Source organism: Homalodisca vitripennis, chromosome 4 (assembly GCF_021130785.1).
Source record: "Homalodisca vitripennis isolate AUS2020 chromosome 4, UT_GWSS_2.1, whole genome shotgun sequence".
NCBI classification, from domain to species: Eukaryota; Metazoa; Arthropoda; class Insecta; order Hemiptera; family Cicadellidae; genus Homalodisca; species Homalodisca vitripennis.
The window spans coordinates 90,250,055-90,273,006 of NC_060210.1; the positions used below are offsets into that span (position 1 = coordinate 90,250,055).

The 22,952-nt window shown below is 33.6% G+C and overlaps 1 protein-coding gene across 1 annotated transcript in view; it reads right to left on the reverse strand.

Annotated features, from left to right (window-relative positions):
- Positions 1 to 22,952, reverse strand: part of LOC124359746 (nicotinamide/nicotinic acid mononucleotide adenylyltransferase 1-like) — a 40,308-nt gene that overhangs the window by 3,378 nt on the left and 13,978 nt on the right. The window contains exons 3-5 of the mRNA XM_046812746.1: positions 18,203 to 18,304; positions 14,829 to 14,983; positions 9,806 to 10,016 (exon numbers count right to left, since the gene is read on the reverse strand). Of these exons, the coding sequence (XP_046668702.1) occupies positions 9,806 to 10,016; positions 14,829 to 14,983; positions 18,203 to 18,304 (468 nt within the window). The remainder of the gene's footprint in view (positions 1 to 9,805; positions 10,017 to 14,828; positions 14,984 to 18,202; positions 18,305 to 22,952) is intronic.

The window sequence follows — 22,952 nt, forward strand, 5'->3', positions numbered from 1 at the left end:
AACAATCAACTCAGAGGCCTACATCGAGACCTTGCATCGGCTTCGCCGCGCTATTCAGAACAAACGACGCGGAATGCTGTCGTCGAAAGTGGTGCTAATCCATGACAATGCTCGGCCTCATTGCAGTGCACGAACCAAAGCAGAACTCAATTCTTTCAAATGGCAAATCTTCGGACACCCTCCGTATAGTCCAGATCTGGCTCCGAGTTTTGGGTGACAAAGACCTCAAAGAAGGAGTAAAAAACGTGGCTTCATTCCTTGGCGGCAGAACAGTATAACGTCGGTATAGAAAAACTGGTGCCACGCTACAACAAGTGCCTGGACAGTTCCGGCGATTTTGTAGAAAAATAGAGTAAGTTTATAAGTATTTATAAATAAATTTTCATGCTCTTATCTTTTGTTTTTATTGACTTATAACAAAACGTTCTTTACTTTCTGGACGACCCTCGTAAATATATTAAGTGTTCCAATATAACCATTATTTTTTTATTTAAGGTTTAATAAAATGAAATTAAATGCCACAAACTATTATAAGGTATATTTGTGTAAAATAATTTATAAAAATAAGATAACACAATCCTATCAATATATACAATAGAAACGAACTTGAATTTTCAAAAGTGGAATATCAACTCACAGAATTTGTAAATCATTATTAATAACTGTTACTAATACATATAAATATCAGATTTATTGAGGACCGTGCTCGCTTCGGGGCGGGGTTTGGGGCTTGCTGCGGGGTGGCCTGTGGGGGTGACAGGGGGTGCTGCTTGTTGCAGTCATGTGGTCAATCGGTGTGTTACAGTGATTGAATGTTTTCTTGCTCTTCATTTTGAATTGTTTTGTATTTATCATAAAATGTATAAAGTTTTTCTTTTGTATTTTAAGTATTCATTTAAATATATAGATTTTTACTTTAAGATAATTTAATTTTGTACGGGTTAAGCAATTTTGTTTTTTCTATTTAAAGAATAAGTAAATAATTTAACACAATATTGTATAAACTATTATAAATTTTCTGTATAGAATATGAGGTTGAGTGGTAGAGAGGGCTTAAGAGCCCTAACTCCGCCTCTTTAATAAAGGCATTTTTCATTCATAAATAAAAAAAAATGACTGCAACCAAATATAGTATTCAATCATTTAATTTCATAATAATGCCAACATGAAATATGATATCATGTTAAATAGTATGACAGTTAATATAACTGAGTAATGTTTCTTTTGTTTACTTGAAAAAATATCAAATATACAAACAACAAGAATGCTTAGAATGTTCCATTATAAAAGCTTAGATTTTAGTGTCTCAATGCTAATGCATTGTTAAAAATATGATTATTAATATTAATGGTTTATAATTATGTGCAAAATAGAGTTCCTTATGGGAAAATTTATACTGAATATAAATTATAAATATTAACAGATAATCAAATTTTTAACAATTTAATAAAATTAACACACAAATCTAAGCTTCTATAAAACATTTGTAGATTTGAGACGAATTATATATTCATCTTAAAAATGGAACTTCAGAAGTGTAGCCAGCAGCAAACTCATGTTTCCTCTTAAATAAAAGTGTATAAGAAATGTATTATAAACACAATAGATTTCATTGCTAGCCAGCAACTCGCTCAGTAAAGTAAATATTCTAATCTCTGCGAAACACAAAATTAAGTTTAACAGATTTGTTTGATTTATATGTATTAGTATTAATTGCTTTCCTAATAATATTATAAATGTGAAAGTACCTTTGTTTATTTTGCTTTAACATTGAAACTATTCAACAAGTTGTACTGAAATTTTACATAGACATTCTTATGGTCTTACGGTGGTATAAATATAGGCCTATTTTAATTTAGGCTGGGCGACGCCTCACTGGTCTTTAAGGTAGCGAAAAATCCAATCTAGGTCTCAAAAGTTGTGAAATATAAATTGAAAGAGCCTGTCAATCAACTGTTTGGCATAAACATGGTTTTGTGACAGCACAAGCATGTTTAATTAATTTAATCTCTATTTTCAATTTCATACATTTATAGTGTGTACGTTCTCTAAGAAGTAACCGAAAGTTTTCACGCTGTTTTTAGATTTCAGCGTTCAGGTAAGTACCTTAAAAAATGTCCTAAAATATATAAGATGGTCAGAATTTGACACTGAAGATTCCCTTTGAAGCAGTTGGGAAGAACAATGCTAGATAAAAGTTTGCTGGACTTTTCTTTTGAACTATTGTGCCTATTGCAGCTCTAAATGTTCTAAAATATTTAAAAATTATTTTTCAGTTTATATAGAAAGAAATACGTAAATAGTTTTATTGTTAATATACTTTTAACTGTACATTTTTAACAAATTATATAGGTTATATAGGTCTAGGTTACTATCTAACTTTTACCCTAAATTTGTTTGTTGTCTTTTATTAACAGATGTAGACTTTTCTGATCTGTGAAATGTATTTTCTTGATCGAGAAATGAGGTAAAATCCACTGTGGAACACAAAATACTAAGAATGAAGTAAATTGCAATAAATATACACTTTTTCACATATTTTCTTGATCATGGTTACAAGGCAAACTCAATATTGGCGTAGGAAATAGAATTAACTCGAACCAGCAGTGGTCATACACGTGCAACACCTACTAAATTGAGAGCATTGAGCGGGTAACTACTAACACTGCAGATATAAAAGACAAAGTAATCTAACTTTTACTATACATTTAAAAACTTGGCATATTAAACCTATCTTAGTTGCCATTTAACAGAAGCAGGCTTTACAGAGCTGTGTATGTATATATATATTTTTATGATTGGGAAAAAGACAAAATCAACTATGGAGCAAAAAATACTATGGCTGGAGCAAATTGCAATGACCATAAATATACGCTTTTAAAAATATTTTTCTGATTATAGCAAGAAGGCAAACTCAACATTGGCATCAAAAATATAATTCAATTGAACCATCAGTGCTCATACATGTAAAAAGCCGCGAAGTTGTGTACAAAAGCACAGGTAACTGCTAGTTAATTGATAAAACTTTAGAAAAATGTTAACATTCTTTTGAAACATTCAAAAGAAAACCAAGATAAAATATTTTGAAATTTGGTTAATGTTGAAGTAATTCTTGTGTATTTTAAATACTCAAACTGCTACACCAAAAATACTTTTCTAAGACCCTACAAGTAAATTAAGGCATTAAAAATGATTTTAATATAAAATACAAAACAACATTTCTATTTATGGTGATGGTCAAATCTATGAATAAAAAGTATTACTAAGTAACAATGCAGTTATATTCTTCAGTACTAAATTTAAATACAATAGTTTTTATACTAGATTTGTAGTAATTAATATAGTTGAATCGGTATTTGTTAAAAGGGCATCAGTCACTTTTTTTCACAATTCCACTTTTTGGTGGATTTGGATTCTTTATTTCTAGATCTACATTCTGTGTTAATAGGGCATCAGTCAATCAAGTAATAAGCCCACAGCACAAGGTTGAATATTGTGTAATTTGTTAAAAAGGCATCAGTCTATGACTCATGCCCTTTTAACTAAAAATGTTGGCTGTACTTTTGTTTAGCTACAGCTGTTAACATGGAAACAGCTGTCTAGCAGCTTGAATATTGTGAGCAAGTTTTAAGGTTATAGTTTTCAGATTCATTGGTTAATTCAACAGAGTAAACAAGTAGAAAAATATGATAGAAAATATGGAAAGTGTTAATTATGATGTTTCTTGTAAAAGGAAGTTTACAGATCCTAGTGAGTACAAAAGGAATCAAATAAGGAAATCCATTATCAAAGGGGAGAAATATGTGAACCATAAAGGCAATGAAACTCCAGCTAAGAAGCCTTCATTTACTTGTGGGTAAGTAATAATTTAAATGAGGTTATCAACATAAACTTATAAACTTTGTTTACCAATATAATTGGTGTGTTTTTTTAAATAACTTATATAATAAAATCCTCAGAGCTACATCAAGTTACAAGTCTGAGCCCTAAGTAGGCTATTACTGAAATAATTGGTTTACATTAGCCTAAAACTCTCATTTTGTTACAGATGCAAGAGAAATTGCTTGGGAGAGTTTCCAGAGGACAACGTGACTGAGATTTTTGCTAGGTTTCACGACCTCGGTACGAAAAATGAACAAGACATGTTACTATATGGACTTATTGATGTGGAGGAAGTGGCAATACGTAGACCAAGAAATGAAAATCCAAGAAAAAACAGTGCTAGTTTCAAATATCACCTTTTGATTGGAACTTCAAGACATATAGTATGTTTGAATGCTTTTGTCAATGCTTTTGGTGTTACAACTAAAAGAGTCCGGCGAATCAGAGAACTCAAGAAGGCCTGCAAAACTCCCGAAGATAAAAGAGGAAAGGCAGTGTCTTTTTCCGTGTCCGATGAAATAAAAAGCTTGGTTTAGAGAACATATTAGTTCATTTCCTGTGAAGGAATCCCACTATTTGGGAGGAACCAAATTTTACCTGAATGCGGAATTAAATTTAAAAATAATGTATAACTTGTTTTGTGAGAAGTACCCTGAAAAGAAGGTGAGTTATAGTTTTTACTACACGTTTTTTAAAGATAATTTTAATCTCAGATTTGGTCGGCCTCAAGTCGACACATGTTGCACATGTGAAGAGCTTAAGCTAAAAATTAAATCTCCGCACTTGAATGAAGCTGCAAAACGGAGTGCTGTGGCTGAGCTTCTTGTACATAAGCGACGAAGCCAAAAGTTTTATTCTGCGCTAAAGTATGAGGCCTCAGAAGATGCTAAGGAAGAAAACAATATTCTTTCAATTGCATTTGATTACATGCAAAACATTTCCCTCCCAAAAGTGCCTGTGCAGGAACTGTTTTATTTGCGCCAACTTACAGTGAATGTGTTTTGTATAACAGACTTAAAAAGTAGAAACAGCAACATCTACCTCTATCATGAAGGAGAAGGTCACAAGGGGCCTAACGAAGTTTGCTCCTTTTTGGATGACTACCTTAAACATGTTCCGGAAAGTGTGACAGAGCTCCGTATTTTTTCGGACAATTGCGCTGGTCAAAATAAGAACCAGACATTGACTAGGTTTTTCTTATTTTTAACTGACAGTAAAAGGTTCTTAAAAATTCAGCACTTTTATCCTGTCAGAGGTCACAGTTTCCTTCCTTGTGACAGAGAGTTCGGCTTAATCAAAAGGATGCTTAATAAGCATGACAGAATATTCAGTATGTATGAAATCATTGAGGTAATAATAAAAAGTGCCAAACCTGGAAAGTTTCTTGTGAAGGGGGTGAGAGCTTCAGAGATTTCTAACTTCAAATCTTGGTGGATAAAGTATTACAAAAATACTCCAGTTTCAGAGGAAACAAAAAAGAAACCAAGCAAAGAAAAAGTCAAATTTGGGATCAGTAAGCTGTTTCATTTTGTATTTGAATCTACTTTAAAAGGCTACATAAAGGCATACACCACCATTAATGGTCTCCATTGCCACACCTTTTTCATGTCTTTAACAAACACAGGGATTACTGGTCCCAGCGAACTTGCTTACCCAGAGGGTAAAGTGCCTATAAAAAAATCAAAACTCCAAGATTTAAGAAAAGTCATTCAGTATGTTCCTTATGAGAACAGACAATTTTATAATGATATTTTAGAATGGCCTGTAATGGAAAATATTAATATGCAAGAAGAAGATGAGTGATAAGTATCAACAAAAACCTACAATAGGGCACAAATTTAGTTTCTTTTCTATGATAAGGAGTTTAAAAAAATTGTTTAAGTAACATAATTTAAGCTTAGGCCTATACCAATAATTCTGTACTCATTGTATCTTTAAAAATAAATGTTTTTTTTATAAATTATGAGTGTTGACACTACTTTTTTCATGTGACATATTGAAAATTTGTTAAAAGGGCATAAGTCACACATTTTTAAAAATTCATAAAAATTTGAAATTTTGATAAAAATTTGAAATCTTTATATTGGGATGTTAAAAATAAGGCAGAAAATGCAATGCATATTTATTTAGGAATTTTACATTTGCTAAATAATATTTAATCGGTTTTATCAAGTTTTCCGAAAGTTTACTTTTCATGACTGATGCCCTTTTAACAAATACCGATTCAGTTAATGATCTTACTCTCTGTTAATATAAGCACAATTCATTGAAAATACTGTTTGGGATTAGGCAAGGTTGTAAATAAAGAAAACAAACATTTAACACAACAAAAGGAATGAGTATTCCACAATAGTATGTCTGAAATATCTTCAAATTTAAAATTTGAAGAATTTTTAAGTTCATGACAAACATGAGAAAATCCATAAGAACACAGGTCGCTTTACATTGACGGTGCTTTCTTCAAATCAAAACAAACAGTGTGCAATTCAAAACAAACAAATAGTACACTAATCATTTAGTAAAGGAATAGTGTTGCTCCATGACAATATTCGGCCCCTTAGTGATGGTGGCACTCAAACTGTGATCTGGCAGTTTTGTTGAGAGTACTTTGATCACTTGCCATACAGCTCAGCCTATGCAATATACAACTATCACAAGCATATAAAACAATAGCTAGGCGGTAAGTGCTTTGGATTCGTCAGTAAGGAGAAAAATGCTGTGGAGTCATGATGGAATGCAAGTTCAATTGGTTGGAACTTCCTTAGAAGAAGTTATAAAACAGCTGGTCACCTGTTAAGTATGAAAATAGTTGAAGTTGTGCTCTTTCATATGTAGATAAAATTGCCTTAAAAAATTGTTTTATTCATTTTTTAGACAGCACTCTGAGTATGCCTCATAATACACAAACAAGAGGGATCATTTATTTGCTGTGGCATTCAAAATCTGAACGTTGCTCTAAGCCTAGTGGCAAGTTACAGCTGTTTGTTACTGCTGCTCGCTGGTCTCCAGTCACTCTCATAAAATCACAAGTAACACGAAGTCTTGTCTGTGGCTAAAGACACTTTACTTATTTAAAAGTTCAATTTATAATTAACCCGTCACAGCCCAGTTTAACCCATTGCGGATCGTGAAAACGGCGCGCGCGCGGGCCTTAGAGTACGAATTAATCCGTATTACAACGCAGCACCCGCAGTGTTTGCACGCCTACCTGCCTGCTTAGCGCGCTCGCTAATTAGGCCAGCGTATATAATTATACATGTTTTGTTTGTTTATGTTGTTATTTAGTTATATAAACATTATACAGATCATATTAGACAAGTATATTATACTGAACAAATGTAAAAATACAGGTACATAACATTTTACCTACGTTTTTTGCGTGTTGTAGCTGCTTGATGTAGGACGGATCAAACGTTTTACACAATAAAAAAATGTTCTAATAAAACTGTCACTTCAAGAAACAACTAATCTAATATTTACAAAATATTGAGACTGTCTTTGTCTTAGTAGTGGATTTTGGTGTGATAGTCACGGAAACAATTATACGCGTGATAGAATCGTCTCCATCCTCAATAACACTATCGATATCACTTTCATCACTTCCACTTTCTAATAATAGTCTATCTAATTCAGATGATCGTAAATTATCACCCATTTTATTTACGTACACGCACACGAGGCAAAGGAAAATCGAACGCCACGACTGTACGACTCAGACAAACAATTTGTCGCAAATAAAAACGTTATTGACCGATAACGAGGGGAGTATTTGTGGACAGGTACCAGAGATAAGATAGGAAGCCAGTCCAGGAAAACGGACTATAAATAATCTCCGAGACTTATAACAGCGATAAGCGTTCAAAACAAATGAGTCATCCGTACCACGTCATCCGCGTGAGGGTCACGTCATTGTGCTTTTGGTCCACGCCTCGCTCCGCGTCACCCTCACGTCGTTGATCCGCAATGGGTTAATTATTCTGATGACTATACTCTGTGTAAGTACTGTGGTTAAATCTGTGTCCATATGGCTATACTATGTTGTTATGGATTGAATAAAAAACAGAAATTATAACAGAGAGTGAGGTCGAAACAGTGACACAGTGCCACATTCATATCAGAAAGACGTGCATTGGTAGCTTCACCAACACAACTGAACAAAACTAACAAATAAATCGTTAGTCAGCTAAAACCATGTAAGTACCAATTTAAATCTTGTTATAAAATTGTTTTAAAGAATCCGAACACCACCTCAGCATTCAATACTATAACTTTGATAATACTAAAACTTTAAAAACAAGTTTCAAAACCGTATGCTAAAAACAATTCAAACTCAAAATAATGTCACAAGAAAATATAAAAATGATTGTCATATTGCCATCACTGTCTTTTCATAACAATATGGCATGCCAAAACAACTAACGGAAGTATCACAAAAATACAAGATGCACCTATACAACAATGGCTAATACACATGAGTTTTCTACACACAACAGAATATTTACAGCAACACTGACAAGTATTTGGCACAACTCAGTAGAAAGACCTAGTTTTCTAGAAGAAATTAGGAACAAGTCTGTACAACGCACAATATAATGAATAGGGAAATATATAATACTGAAGAATGTAGGGCCAACATTAGCTTATATCGTAGTATAACTATTTTGTACTAAAATATATGGCTTTGCTTAAATAACATGCTAAAACTAACATTTTATATGGTAAAAAGACTATTATATCACTACGAAAACACTAGTACTAAACTAAAAATTATGTGGAATTAAATATTCCTCAACTAAATGCTGGGAACATGCATAATTCAAAAGTAATTTCAATACCATTAATCTATATATGTGTGTTCTAATTATTAATCTATGAATTTACTGTGCAGCCAAATTAGTGATATTATTTGAAGAATCTGATAAAAACCTACGATAAGAAAACTCAGTGCTTGTGCAGTTATTCAACAGACAAGCATACATGAAATATTCTTTCACAGATGCCTGAATAATACATTTTAAAATATTAATTATGCTGTATATAAATATTATTTGAACACCAAATTATTCACAACCTTGATTCATTATTTGGAGGACATTTTAGGTAGTCAGGAAGTTTTAATTATAAATTAATATAAAACTATAAAACGTAAACAATAATGAAGTTTTGTTTACGTAAACAAAATTTTATTATATATATATATATATATATATATATATATATATATATATATATATATATATATATATATATATATATATATATATATATATATATATATATAATCCTTGTTTGAGTCTGCACCTAATTAAATATGACATCTATAATGTTATTATTTATTAACTGATCCATTACTGGTAAAAGAGGCAACATCAATTCTAATATTGTTTCTTGATTTAAATTAAATTGTAGCATAATGTGTTTAGGTCAAAATATTAAATTATTATTTAGTGTTATTTTCTTTTAACAAAGACTCAAATTCAAATAACTACATCAACATTTAATTTAATTTCACTCTTTAGATAAGTTAAATATTTTTCAATTTCAATTTGAAATATGAAACTTACTTTCATGCAAGGTTAAATGTTCAATTTAATAACAACTGTCTATAAACATTGGTTAAAAACTAAACTCTTTTTGTCACAATAGAAGAGGTTATTTTTTTGAAAATCCTTAGAATTGAAAGTTAGAATTGTTTAAAAACATATAAAATAGGTTGTGGTATGCTTGTTTGTTATTGGAAAGGTTAGTTTCTGTGGAAGCATGAAATTTCCGGTATCGCTGAGCAAATGCTCTCCGGTTTGTCTCAAACTGTTGTTTCCTTGTCGCTAATAACTTGTATGGTCCCATCTTCCGTGATCTGTATTTCTACTTTGGGTAGGTCATCTAAGTCATCCTGTGAGAGAATCTCATCCTGGAACCTCACCTTGACCCCCCTCCCCCCCTCATCCGTGACTTTGACTGCACCTCCGGGCCGGGCCTGTGAGCGCTTCACATTCTCTTGGTTGCGATCATTGATGTAATTACCGGAATTGTCTGGCACGTCGATAATCGTCACTGGAGTCATTGGCAGATCGCTTGGTGAAGGTGTCAAAAAGATGCTTCCATGTTGATTCTGTGGAAATAGCTCGTACTTACTGATGTCCAGGCAGCGTGGCAAATCAAACATTTTTATTAGAATATCACAGATAAATATTTGCAGTTAAGTATACTAAACATTCACCATTTATAATAAATAATTTAAGAGCTTTCTACAAGGTAGGAGTATACCACACCATATATCGTGTAAAAGGCTTTGCTGAGGTTGTATGCAACATTTCAAATCCGTAGCTTGATATTCTCAAGATGTTCTATGGAAAATCATACATAAAAGACATTTTTATGTCCCCCCGGTAGAAAAAAGCAAATTGTGTTAGCCTACTGAAGCTCCAATGGAGATCAGCCAAATTTCATGGTTGGACATGCATAGTTATACAACTCATCAAGTCTACAGATGAAATCTTTCTTGCAATACCTTGCCGAATTATAAATTCACATTTTTGTTCATTAAGTCAGGTTTCATAGTAGTATTATAATTATAAATGTTTTGGTGTCCTAGGGTGGGTACCACAACGCAAGAGTGCGCTGAAATCAAATCTCGTCACCAACGTTTAGGACTTACTTTTCACTCTACCATCTTTTCTTTTCATTCTACGAATAAAAACTCTTGCATGCTAAAATATCATTTGATTCTACTCAGTTTGTTTACAAATTTATTTATTCTGATATTGTCTCGTTACCATCATAGTTACCCACAGTACCATTAAAAATATTCACTAACACTCACTAAATCCAATAGAGTGACATGCCTCTATCATACATCTCAGTGTTGCTTATATAAAAATAAAGCTTCATGCAAAATTTCACGTACATAGATCAGTTTATTTTCGAGAAATTGTGCGGACAGACAGAAAAGCAGAAATGACATGTTCTAGCTCTTCAAAAAATAGGCTTCGCTAATGCTTAGCCATTTAGGTGAAGCTAATCAATTGCAGAAACATATAATACTGAATATTGAGTAAGAGATAAAGGAGATTTTTTTCTAAGACTGCAAACACCCTTACAGGAGTTTTTATTTGCATGTATACACTCATGTGCGCACACAAATACACACCTATTTACTTTGAGTGAACATTATAGAAGTTAGTGTTTTAATAAACAAAACATAGACAGTCAATTAGGTAGTGTTTATGAAAATATTCCAATTTGAGTGTTAATTTATTCATACACTGCATAAATATAAAATGAAAACAAATTGGAAATGGCAATAAAAACATAAAAATCTGTTACTTCTTTATATTACTACTAAATACACTATATATTTAAGACTTATTTAGCATGGGGGAATAATATACAACTGTCAGTTATAATCGCTTTTCAAAAATCAAAATATTTGCATTGTGTTAGTAGATTTTAAAATGCTCACAATCATTGCATTCGGTTTTCTTTTGTTACTAAGTAGTTCTATCTACATGTCTTAGTAGATGTCAGTAGCTTTTGCAGAATCCATATATGCAAATGTAACATAAATTAGTGTTTACACAAAATTGAATTATTTTTCCTTTTATTTTGCAAAATTTTATACTATATGATCACCAACAATTAAATAATAATAGTAATGTATATGTATGTGTGCAAGAATAATAAAGATACTGTCGTGAGATAAATTTTAACAAGTGTAATTTTTAATTCTCCTTTCTTTTAATAAACTATTTTTTATCTATTTAACTATTAAAATGTTTAAATAAATAAAAAGGGTGGCCACTCAACTTCTTTTCAAATTCCCGCTTATTCCAGTAGACAATTTTTGATTCTCTAGTCCATTTTCAAACCAAATAAACAACTGTAATACTGTATTTAATCCTTACACCGAGTGCACAGGTGATGGTTTATCGTCACCAGCTGTATTTGCAAGAAATGCCACAAGTCTGCGGTGGTCTAGCAAATTTTGTCGCTAGCAATATGCGAGAAATTTTGTGACAATTTATCGCTACCACTTTTTTTAAGATCCTTAGTTTTTATCTCTGTCTTTCAATGTGTCAACACAACATCGTGTATATCCAATAACTTTCCTTTCCTCGATGTTTGGAAAATACACGTATCCAATTAAGAAAAAAAACAAACAAATACCAACACAGCACTACCATGGGTAGTATGCAGTCCAGCACTACAGGTCAGAGGTCTTTTGGTATGAGGCTATGATTTTGCCGGTACACAAAGTCTGTTCAGTACAATCAACAAATAAACCAAATACTTTCATCTGAATTCTACTTAACTTATTTATCCTTTTTGGTGGGGGTGGGGAGGGGAAAGCCTAAGAACGCCACACTATTTTAAAGCAAATTGCAGAGATTCAGGGAAATGAAAATATTTAAAATTACCTTATTAGACATAATCTCTACCTTCTCCTGTTAAATAATAAAAATGGTAGATTATAAAATGAGCTTCCAGAATATATTCCCATTTATGTGTGAATGGATTGATATATTTTTATTTACAAAAATCTATTAATGTACAACACAAAGTACAACGTATAGATAAAATAAAAATTAGCGATCGCAAGTATACATATTACTAAACTGGAGAGTCATGATGTGAACACACTTTTCTGGATTGTTATCATTTATGACAAGGATCAACCACTCAGCTGTGGAGGGAGACCTGCGGGGTGCACCGCTCACTCACAATGGAGTTTAGCATGCCATGTAGTAATCTTCAGAAGGATTGAGTGGGCGATTAACTTGTTTAGTCCATATTAAATTAAAGTACAAATAAATCTATAGGTCTCCTGGGAGAGATGGAGTGAGACCAGTTTGCTTGCAGCAAGGGTTGGATATTCTCCTTTCCCTGCTGTGCAGGCTTTTCCGGGCCTCTGTGGTCCTCAGGTACCATTCCTCTGCCCTGGAGGGTATCTAGGGTAGTGTTTATACTGAAGCAGGGGAGGTCTAGCATGGATCGACTTAAGTCTTTTAGGCCGATATGTCTGACCTCCTTTCTACTCGAAGCCATGAAAAAGATGTTTGCTAGGTTTGTTTGGGAGGGATCTCTCTTGGAGTGTTCTCTACATCCAATTCAGCATGCTTACAATCAACTGGTATGTAGGATTGAGAAGGCACTGGCATTGATAGAAGTACCTATAGATGTCTTTCTGGTCATTGAAGGAGCTTTTGACAATACAGGTACTCAGGCGATTGCCAATGTGGTCTCGAGATGTGGTATTAATGATCAAATATGTGACTGGGCCTTGCTCACAGATAGGGTGGTTACCACCACTCTTATGGGAGCAAGCATCAGTGAAAGAACTACGAGGGGATGTCTCCAAGGTGGCATCCTTTTTCTTCATCTGTGGAACCTAGTTGCGGATGACCTGAGTCTTTGAACAACAGTGGTGTCTTTGCACAGGCCAAGATGGCGGTTGCTGATCTAGCTAGCATCCAAAGGTTGACTTGCCTTGCTATCACTGGGGCTTTTCCAAGTGTGCCAGGTGCAGCTCTAGTCTGTTACCTCAATCTTGCCCCCCTCGACATTGTCATTCGGGCTATGGCCAGGAGGGGTGCCTACTGTCTTCAACAGGAGGGACTTTGGTCAGCCTCGGGCTGCAGTACAGGGCACTGTAGAATTAGTAACCTGATTCAGGGAAATGCTCTGCACATGATATCGGATCAGATGCCACAAAGGCTACATTCGGGTCTGAGAATGAGGAGAATGGTTCTACAGTCGCCTTCCTCTAGGGTGGTACCTGACATTCTTTCACTAAATAGATTGGTGTCTTTTCGGGTTATGGGTCTGATTATGAACATGGTCACCTGAGGAAGCAACTTCACAGAGTCGGTATGTGTGACGAGCAGAAGGAAACTACTGAACATCTGCTCTTTGACTGCCCTGCACTGGCAAGGGAGCAGTATATCATCTTTGGTAATTTGGATAAGAGTGGCGAATTTCGCCAAGTGGACTTGATCGGTTGTTTTTGGTAGTTTGTAGAACTGCTGAAATCATAGACTAGTCGGCCTCATGGTGTACTTACGGGGTGCCCAAAAGGCCCATGAGGATTAAGTGCATAGTAATAGGCCACCCCACAGAAGAGCAGTGGGTGGTGAGTACTGGCTTGCCAAAGCACAGGAGTAGCATTAACCAATATAAACTCCACTACACTAGTGGAGGCAACATTGATTCAACTGGCGTCAGACAGAGCTCGTGAACATATGTCGATCTTCGCTCACGTTGCGTAAAATACAATGTATCAAGATTAATCAGTTCTTGATTCAAGAAGCTGTCATTTTATACCTTGATTTTATAAGTTATTGGGGACAGAAAAATTGTTTTTTGAAATTTTCCTGGGTTCTACACGGCTTATTCTTGGTTTTTTCCCTGATCCGTTAACTTCTTGGTGGCCACCCAGAATACACCTTTCTCATGAATTATCTGAACTGAAGAGATTTTTAAATTTATAAGAGGGAGAAATAATCTTTATGATTGATTTTATGTATACGAATACCAAAATATTGTAGATACAAAAAACTTAATATATTGAATTATACCAACTATATTATAAAATATAAATAAATGAAGTATTTATGATACCGAGATTTTATTGAGTTTTTCCAGTTTGTATTAAAGTACAAATAAATCTATAGGTATATAAATTACAAAACTGAAATAACAAGACAGGAAAAACAAATAAATGAACAAAAACATTAAAATTGTCAAAATTTAATAAAGAAATGAATAAAATAATACTTTCTATAGAGAAAAAATTAACAATAGAACAAAATAAACTATAAACGTAACTGTAATAAAGAATAAAATAACAATACAATTACAGGCCTATAAAAATATATACAATCTCCTTTAAATGCAATCACAGATTTCTACGATATAATGAACAACATCGATGTCTTTAAGGAACTCACTTATCATTTGTCATGTACAGCCCATTTTTGTGAATATATTCGATAACTGAATCTGCCACCAAGTATTTCACACTCTCTCCTCGCCTCAACGCTCTTCGAATTTTGGTAGAACTTATCTCATTGGTGATCCACTCAGGCACTATTGCTATATTTTTCTGCAAACAAAAATCATTATAAACTGTAGTAAATTATATACAAGTGTTTTAAATTAATTATGCATGTTTAATACAGATTAAACTAAAATGTGAACAATGTCATTAAATGGCAATTGATGAACAGCTGAATGAACATTAGAATGCACATTGAGAAAATCTACTGCAGGAAAATCTAAATTATCCATGGCAATGACAGTATGCAAATCTTGAAAATAATCAGCAAATTGCCGTTAGTATATGCAAAATAGTCACCAGTGGCTATAAAATGCATTGTATGGGATGTGGAAGACAATGGAGTAGTTAGTAATGGTGATGGGATGATGAATGGGGGGGGGGGGGTAGAGCACGCTGTGACAATGATGCATAAAGACTACCTTGCATAATATGCTCTATAAATAGCCTTATTGCAATGCCAGTTGCATGAGATTTCTCAAGCGTCCAATACTTACTGTACTCTATCGTATTACAGTTAATTCTTCCCGTATTTTAAAATAAGTAACAATATTAAGAGAATTGTTGAAATATTTGTAGGGTATTTCTAAAATTTAAAATTTATATATGAAAATTTTTTAAGTAAAGTTTTGTCTGTGGACAACTTAATCTTCAAGGAGAATGAACTGCTCATGTAAATTTATTACACCACTTTTTTATGTGGTGTATTTTTAAATGACAGGTTGATTAACTTTTTTTGACATTAACTATTTTGTATTTGCCATTAATTTTGGTTTGGCATCACTTTGTTACATCTATAGTTGCATTCTTGTAACACCACTGTACAGCCTAACACATATCAGATCTTTACAATAACCTTACGGTACTTTAGAAGTAAGTTAAAAATACAATATTTCACTGCAGTATTGCTACAGACAGTGAAATGTTACATTTATCTGTGTACAGACATTTTATTTACCTGTACAATCATGATTTTAATTAAAAAGACATATTTAATAGATTCAATGTGACTGCATTAGAATTACCTCAGTACATCACATAGTACTAAACAATATTTTCTCCTTTTCTAATTGATATATAGAATAGTTTAAATAATTTATTCTTTCTTTGTGTGGGGCATTTAATTGTGATGATTCTATGAGTGACAAGCTTACAACAATATACAGTACATGGACATGGCTGGTTGTTTATTTCTTTCTGACTACACGGCTCTGGTGACTCTGAATTCTCTCTGGTGACTATTATCAGGACTACGATGACTGAAGCGCTGCTTGACAAGTGTCTCACCCTAATTTACAACTTTGGTACTATGTTGAGAGCACATACTCACATCAAAATATTATCTTGTGTCCAATCGCAATTATTTGGACCCTGTATGTTTCACTATGTGAAGGTTTTTATCATTTGTTTATTTTATAGTGTGAATGTGAAGTAATTATGGCTGATAGTCACAATAACGAAAGTGAAGTAAGACAATTTCTTGAAGAACCTAGTACACAGTTAGACAACGAAAACACCAGAGGTTGTCAGAAGATAACGGATATTACAACATTATAATATGACCAGTTAATTTTTTATTAAAATTTAGGTAACAAAATTTTTTGTAATCTAAATATAAGCATTTGTTGCAGGCTCGCAGTTGTTGATCGACGATCTGACCTTTAACTCCATGCTGGCCGTGCCATGACTCTCCCACTCAGCTTGCGGTAATGTCTTGGCACTATGGTACATACACGTCGTTATCAATTGTTTGCTTTACATTACCATCTTGAAAAAACACGTTATAGAATGGATTTCAGGTCTTAGGGTGATAATGGAGACCTAGGAATCGACATGGAAAGATAAAGTGATGACCCTGACTGGCTGTTAGGTCTGCAGTTTGGAACTCACTGTTCATTTGAATCAGTCAGCTACACTAAGTTGATAGTCATAATTCAGTACTATCAAAGTTTTGTGAAGTAAACAAATCAATAATAACATTAATGATGGTTCTTATTTTAGAAGAAAAAGGTTAATTCGAGTAAAAAGTACATTTGTATAATTTGGGGTTAGATTATCATTTAATATTTATATTTTTGTAGAAAATTCTACTCTAGAAACAACAAAGAATATATTATCTCACTGTTGGTTGGTGCTATTTTTTGAATACTATATTGACATGTGAATGTTTGGTATGTTTATGTAGATTTTTATCATACTTATAACGCATTAATTTGTTCTTTGAATTTTATATGTTGATTTTTTTAACTGCACTAAATATCCAATAAATTGTAATACTTTATAAGCAAACAATTACAATTTGACTTTTACTATCTATTTTAAAACAAAGTCTCGTAACATTGTAATTGTTAATTGCTTTTAATTTTTGTTAATGACTATATAATATCAAATGAGACAAACATCTCCTTAACCCTTTAAGGAGTGCGTGTAAACGCTACATAATGAGTAAGGACGTCATATGAAGTTTAGCCTCTGTATTGTTGTATTATCGTAAATGCGTTGCAATTACTGATTGCCTGTAGTTAGATTAGTCTGTAAAGTGGTTCCATCTATCAGTAACATACTTAACTTCCATGTTTGTGCTCGCATTCACTTGTAATCAGATTTTACCACCAGATCGCAATAGCCACCTGGTAGAAGCTACTGACTGAAGGTTGCGTTGTGCGAGCATTGCTTTGCTGTCAGAATATGCCACCACATTATACTAGCCATTCCTTGTATACTGCATACTGTGGCCATATTTATCTTGTGAGAGTGACTTATATTATTTGTTGAGCAACCATCTAGTTTGTTACTCTTGTCCAAATAGCAGTCAATATTGATCGAGTCTGTCGTAGTTAGGAAATAAGACATTTGATTTTGAAAAAGTACTGAAATATTAACTTGTAGAACATGTACTCCTTTTTTATTAAGCTTTAGAATATAAATAGAAAGATTTTAAGAGAATTTAAGGTTTTTTATTTTTTACTCCTTTTGGTATTTTTTTTTATTTCATCCATTACTCATTTCAGACTATCGATAGAAGACATATGACGTCCGTACTCCTTAAAGGGTTAAAAACTGTATGATTACTGTGAACAAATAGGCTATAGCATACTCCAATTGATTAAGAACAGCTCCCGTATTTTTTCGGTGCATCAATGTTAAAGATGGAGAATATCACATAATTAAGGTCTGAGCCTGTTCAGTGTTAAGACAGTTTGGTAACTTAGCATAACTCTGGTTTCATGAGGCAGTGGCGGGCCATAGGAGGCATGCCTTAGTTACCTGGTATTTGTAGAGAAGATCTGTTTCGTAAATAATTTTTGCTGGATTCACATCTTCTCTCGTTATAACCACTAGTCCATGGTCAGCAACTATACACTCTATCTGAAAGTATTGACATTTTAATTTACAACATATCCAATGAACTAAAAATTATACCAACAAACTGACACTTTCTTTTATATTAAGTCACACAAAACCAATGGGTCAACGGTTAAAATTTAGTCTTACCACTAAAAGTGCTTTGAAAATTTATTTTATAATCAATTTCGGAAATTTTATACATTTTTTTAGATCAGAGAATAATTAATTTCATAAGCTAGTAAAGAAACCAAGTTGACCGACTGACCACAATAACATCACATCGCCTAAGGTGTACTTTCATGAAACTAAATGTTCTTTCCTAGCACATATACTTGAATTTTACAGTAAAAAACAATAGGCATTGTTTTGTAAAATCACTATGCAGTGTTTACTTTACCCCTGGAAATGGGAAAAAAAGCTAATGCTAGTTGTTTTTAGTTGCTTTTACTATCACTTCAAATCAATTCAATCAAACATGCTATCCGAAATTAAATTAAAATATTTCATATTATTTATTGATTTATTCGGAATATTCTGCTGTTTAATAAGATGTATAATTTTGTCAATTACAACGCATAATACACATGCTGAAATGATTTGTCACTTTTGCTCACCTCACCTGTAATACTTTACCAATTTTTGTAGAAATTAAATTACCTTTCTATAAAGTAGGATCTTTTTAATGTGTGCAAACATTTTTTTTGGTACTTTTTGTATAACTTGACAAAGATTTACTTTAGAAATTTTGTTTTTGACTTTTATTTATTTTAATTTTAAATGCAATAAAATTACTAATTAATTTATTTTAATAATTAATTACATGTTGGCTGTAACATATTGATCGAGAAACTATACAATATTATATTCTTCACCCCAATGATCACTATTCTAAAGATTTTTAAATGAAGATGTGAGCAACAAGCAAAAAAGGGGCGCCATTACAAGTTTTGCAAATGCCACTTCCAGGGTTAACCGTGAATAACCATTGCCTGGCAAGTTTTGATTTTGATACTGTTTCGTATTTTCTGTAACTTACAAGTCATTCAGGCACATACTATTAGTCAATGTGAAAGATGAGTCATTTCTGTCCAAAGAATTTAAATTTATTGAAAGTATTTTAACGTGGTCTTATGTAAACTCTTCAATAAAAATACAATCATTTAAGAATTTTGTTGTTATATATAGTACTAGCTGTTTCCCGCGGCTTCGCACGCGTCTCTTAAGCTTTGCCCGTATATTTCTTTGCCTTCAAATAGTGTTTGGCTATTTAATATATGTAACTGTGTCGTAATTGCAGTTTATAATGTGCAGGCGCTTTGATAACTTTTATATCTTGCAGTACAGCCTGGTGGTGAGTTACATCAATGGGCATTGCATATATGCGGCTGTGAAATGTACCGTGTGCAAGTCGTCGTTTCACAACACGTGCGTGCGGAACATCGCGAAGACTAAAACTCGTTCGTGGAAGTGTGAAGGGTGCAGTGATGAGACTTCGTCAGTTTCGTCTGTTGAAAAAGACTCTAGTGAGGACAGAACATGGTTTCTAAGTGCCCTGAAAGACTTGAAAATTAAAATTAACTCTAACACCGATGAAAAACTACTTGGTTTACAAAATGAGCTGTCGCAATTTAAAGCACAACTTGAAGACATATCGACACGAACTAACGTTATGGAATCGTCTCAGCAGCACCTAGTACAACGCTGTGACATGCTGGAGCAAGAAAACGTGCGACTCCTAGGCGATGTTCTCGCAGCCCACGCGAAACTCAGACATTGAGCAATACACTCGCGCCAACAACCTGGAGATAATCGGCATACCTGTCACCGCAGAGGAGGACGTCTACACCTGTCTGGAGATGCTATCGGGAGTCATTGGCGTAACCTACAGACGAGATGACGTCTCGATCGCCCATCGGCTTCGCCTTTATTCCAAGAAGCTCTCGTATCCGCCGATCATCGTGCAATTTACTACAAGAACAGCAAAAGACACCTGGCTGTCAGCGGTGAAGCGGAAGAAGACCATCGAGACGTCGGAGATAGCAGCAGCCCTACGACCGGGGAAAGTGTTCGTGAACGAACACCTAACGGCCTACAACAAAACCCTTCTTGGACGTGCCAGACACCTTCAGCGGAACGGGAAGCTGCATTTCGCTCGATACGTCAACGGGAAAATCCTCATTAAGCAGTCCGAGGATGCAGCTCTCATCCGAGTCCAGAGGATGGCGGATATGGACCAATTTGACAAGTGATGACAATACATTTTCAGTACCGTATATCTTAAATGTATGTATAATCTTTTTTTTTTTTTTTTTGTTTAGAGACGTTTGTTTGAGGTGTGTGTTTCTTAGTTTTAAGGATGTATTTTGAAATTATATATATATATATATTCTCAAGTAACTTTATAGAGAATTTAATTCGTATAATTTGGGAAACTATTGAATCACAGAAAATCACATAAAATTTACCTTTAGTAAGTTGAACATTTATAAATCTGTCTTTATATTATTACATAATTCAACTAATATTAATTACATGTATTAATTACTATGAGTAATAATGTTTTATATATGTCACCTAAGATGTATATCAGAATAGTTCTCACTCACATTTAAATGTTTTATATTATTGTTTTCATAATTTGTTACCTTACGTGATTTTTTAGGAATTAATTTCATTACAGTCTAGTTTCATTACATTTTAAACAGATGTCTATGTACAAGATGTGTAATTTACTATTTTTAATCACTTATTATGTGTGTAAAATAATTAATATAGCAAGGCCTTTTGCTTTTCTCTTAGAGTATAATTTTAAGTTCATTGTTACATAAGGATTGTTAGAATGGCGCGGGCAGGTGGGCTGTTGCTGGATGATGTTCGGTGACAGAGATGAAAACACAAACTTTGTATTTAATAGCTGTTTGGAACTGGATAGTGATTTTGATTGCAATCGTTTTTTCAATGATGTGCCAATAGACGGTAGTTATAAAATTTTGCATACAAACATTAGAAGTTTTTCAAAAAAGTTTGACAATTTTTTAGTATATTTAGAGTCTCTTTCAACTAAGTTAAATATCATAGTTTTAACGGAGTGTTGGTTGAGTGGGGGGGAGATAGCTCACATTGACGGGTTCGACTGTACAATGACAGACACACAAAATAACAGGAATGACGGCGTCATTGTGTTTATCAATAAACGTTTATCTGCTACTGTTACACAAATAAACATTAACCAAGTTTTCGGCTTATCTATGGAATTCAAACTTTTTAATAAAACGTTTAACATTTTAGCTGTATACAGAACTTTCGACAGTGATATTGTTTCTTTTGTAAATGGGTTAGAAAACTTTTACAATAGCGTAAGCAAAAACAAGACGTGTGTATTTTTGGGTGACATTAACATTGACCTACTTAAAACTGATACAATTACCGACTCTTACCTGAATTGCTTACTGGGCGCTGGACTTACTCAGTGCATTGACAAACCTACCAGAGTGACACATAATACATCTACTTGCATTGACCACATTTTTGTTCGTTTTCACGATATGAGAGGTGTTAAAGCCGCTGTTGTTCATTCATATGTCACGGACCACTACAGTACTGCACTGACTATCTCTACTACTGATACCATAAATACTGACACTATTACAGAGAACCGTAGTCACACCTACATTGACCACGCACTTTTAACTAGACATATCTCACAAACCGACTGGAGCCCGATTCTTGATAATTATGATGTTAATCAGTCTTCAGCTTATTTTACTACTACATTGAGCAGCTGTATTGAAGCCTCTAGAAAAACAAGCAATCATTGTTCGTCAAGATTAAAAAAAATAAAGCCTTGGATAAATTCGGAATTAATTAAACTCATTCGTAAGAGAGACAAATTAAGTAAAAAACTAAAAAAACAACCATTCAATTTATTACTGATAAATACATTTCGATCCTTGCGACATACATTGAACCAAGACATCAAAAAAGCAAAAAAAGATTATTATAGGGGGAAAATAAATGAGTCGAGCAGAAATCCAAAATCGTTTTGGGAAATTATTAACGAGCTGTCTGGTAGACATAACCACAAAGAATCGTTCCCTTTCGAGAAATACCTACCTGGCTCTTCAAATGACTTGAATTTAAAATTGCAAATTTCTAATGATTTTAATTCCTTTTTCACGTCTGTGGGCTCTAGGTTAGCCGGCTCACTCAACTCTGGAGGGGCTCCGGTCATCAATGACGCAGACTATTCACTTGACCCTAACTTTACTTTCAATACTGTCACTCAACTCGACATAGTACGTTACGCCATGGGTCTTCGCGGAGGGTCGGCACCTGGTCATGATGGTATCTCGGCCTTCGTTCTTAAGGATAACATACATTTAATCTGCGCACCTCTCTTGCACATTGTAAACCTGAGCTTGACTTCGGGTGTTTTTCCGGATAATTTAAAATTAGCAAAAATTATTCCACTGCATAAATCCAATGATTTCACAGACATGAATAATTATCGTCCAATTTCTTTGTTAAGTGTTGTAGCTAAGATCATAGAAAAAATTGTCAAAGACCAACTTGTTTTCTATCTCCAACAGTTTCAAATTATTTGCAATTCTCAATATGAGTTTAGAAATGACAAAGACATATCTGATGCTTTATTTCACATTAACAAAGG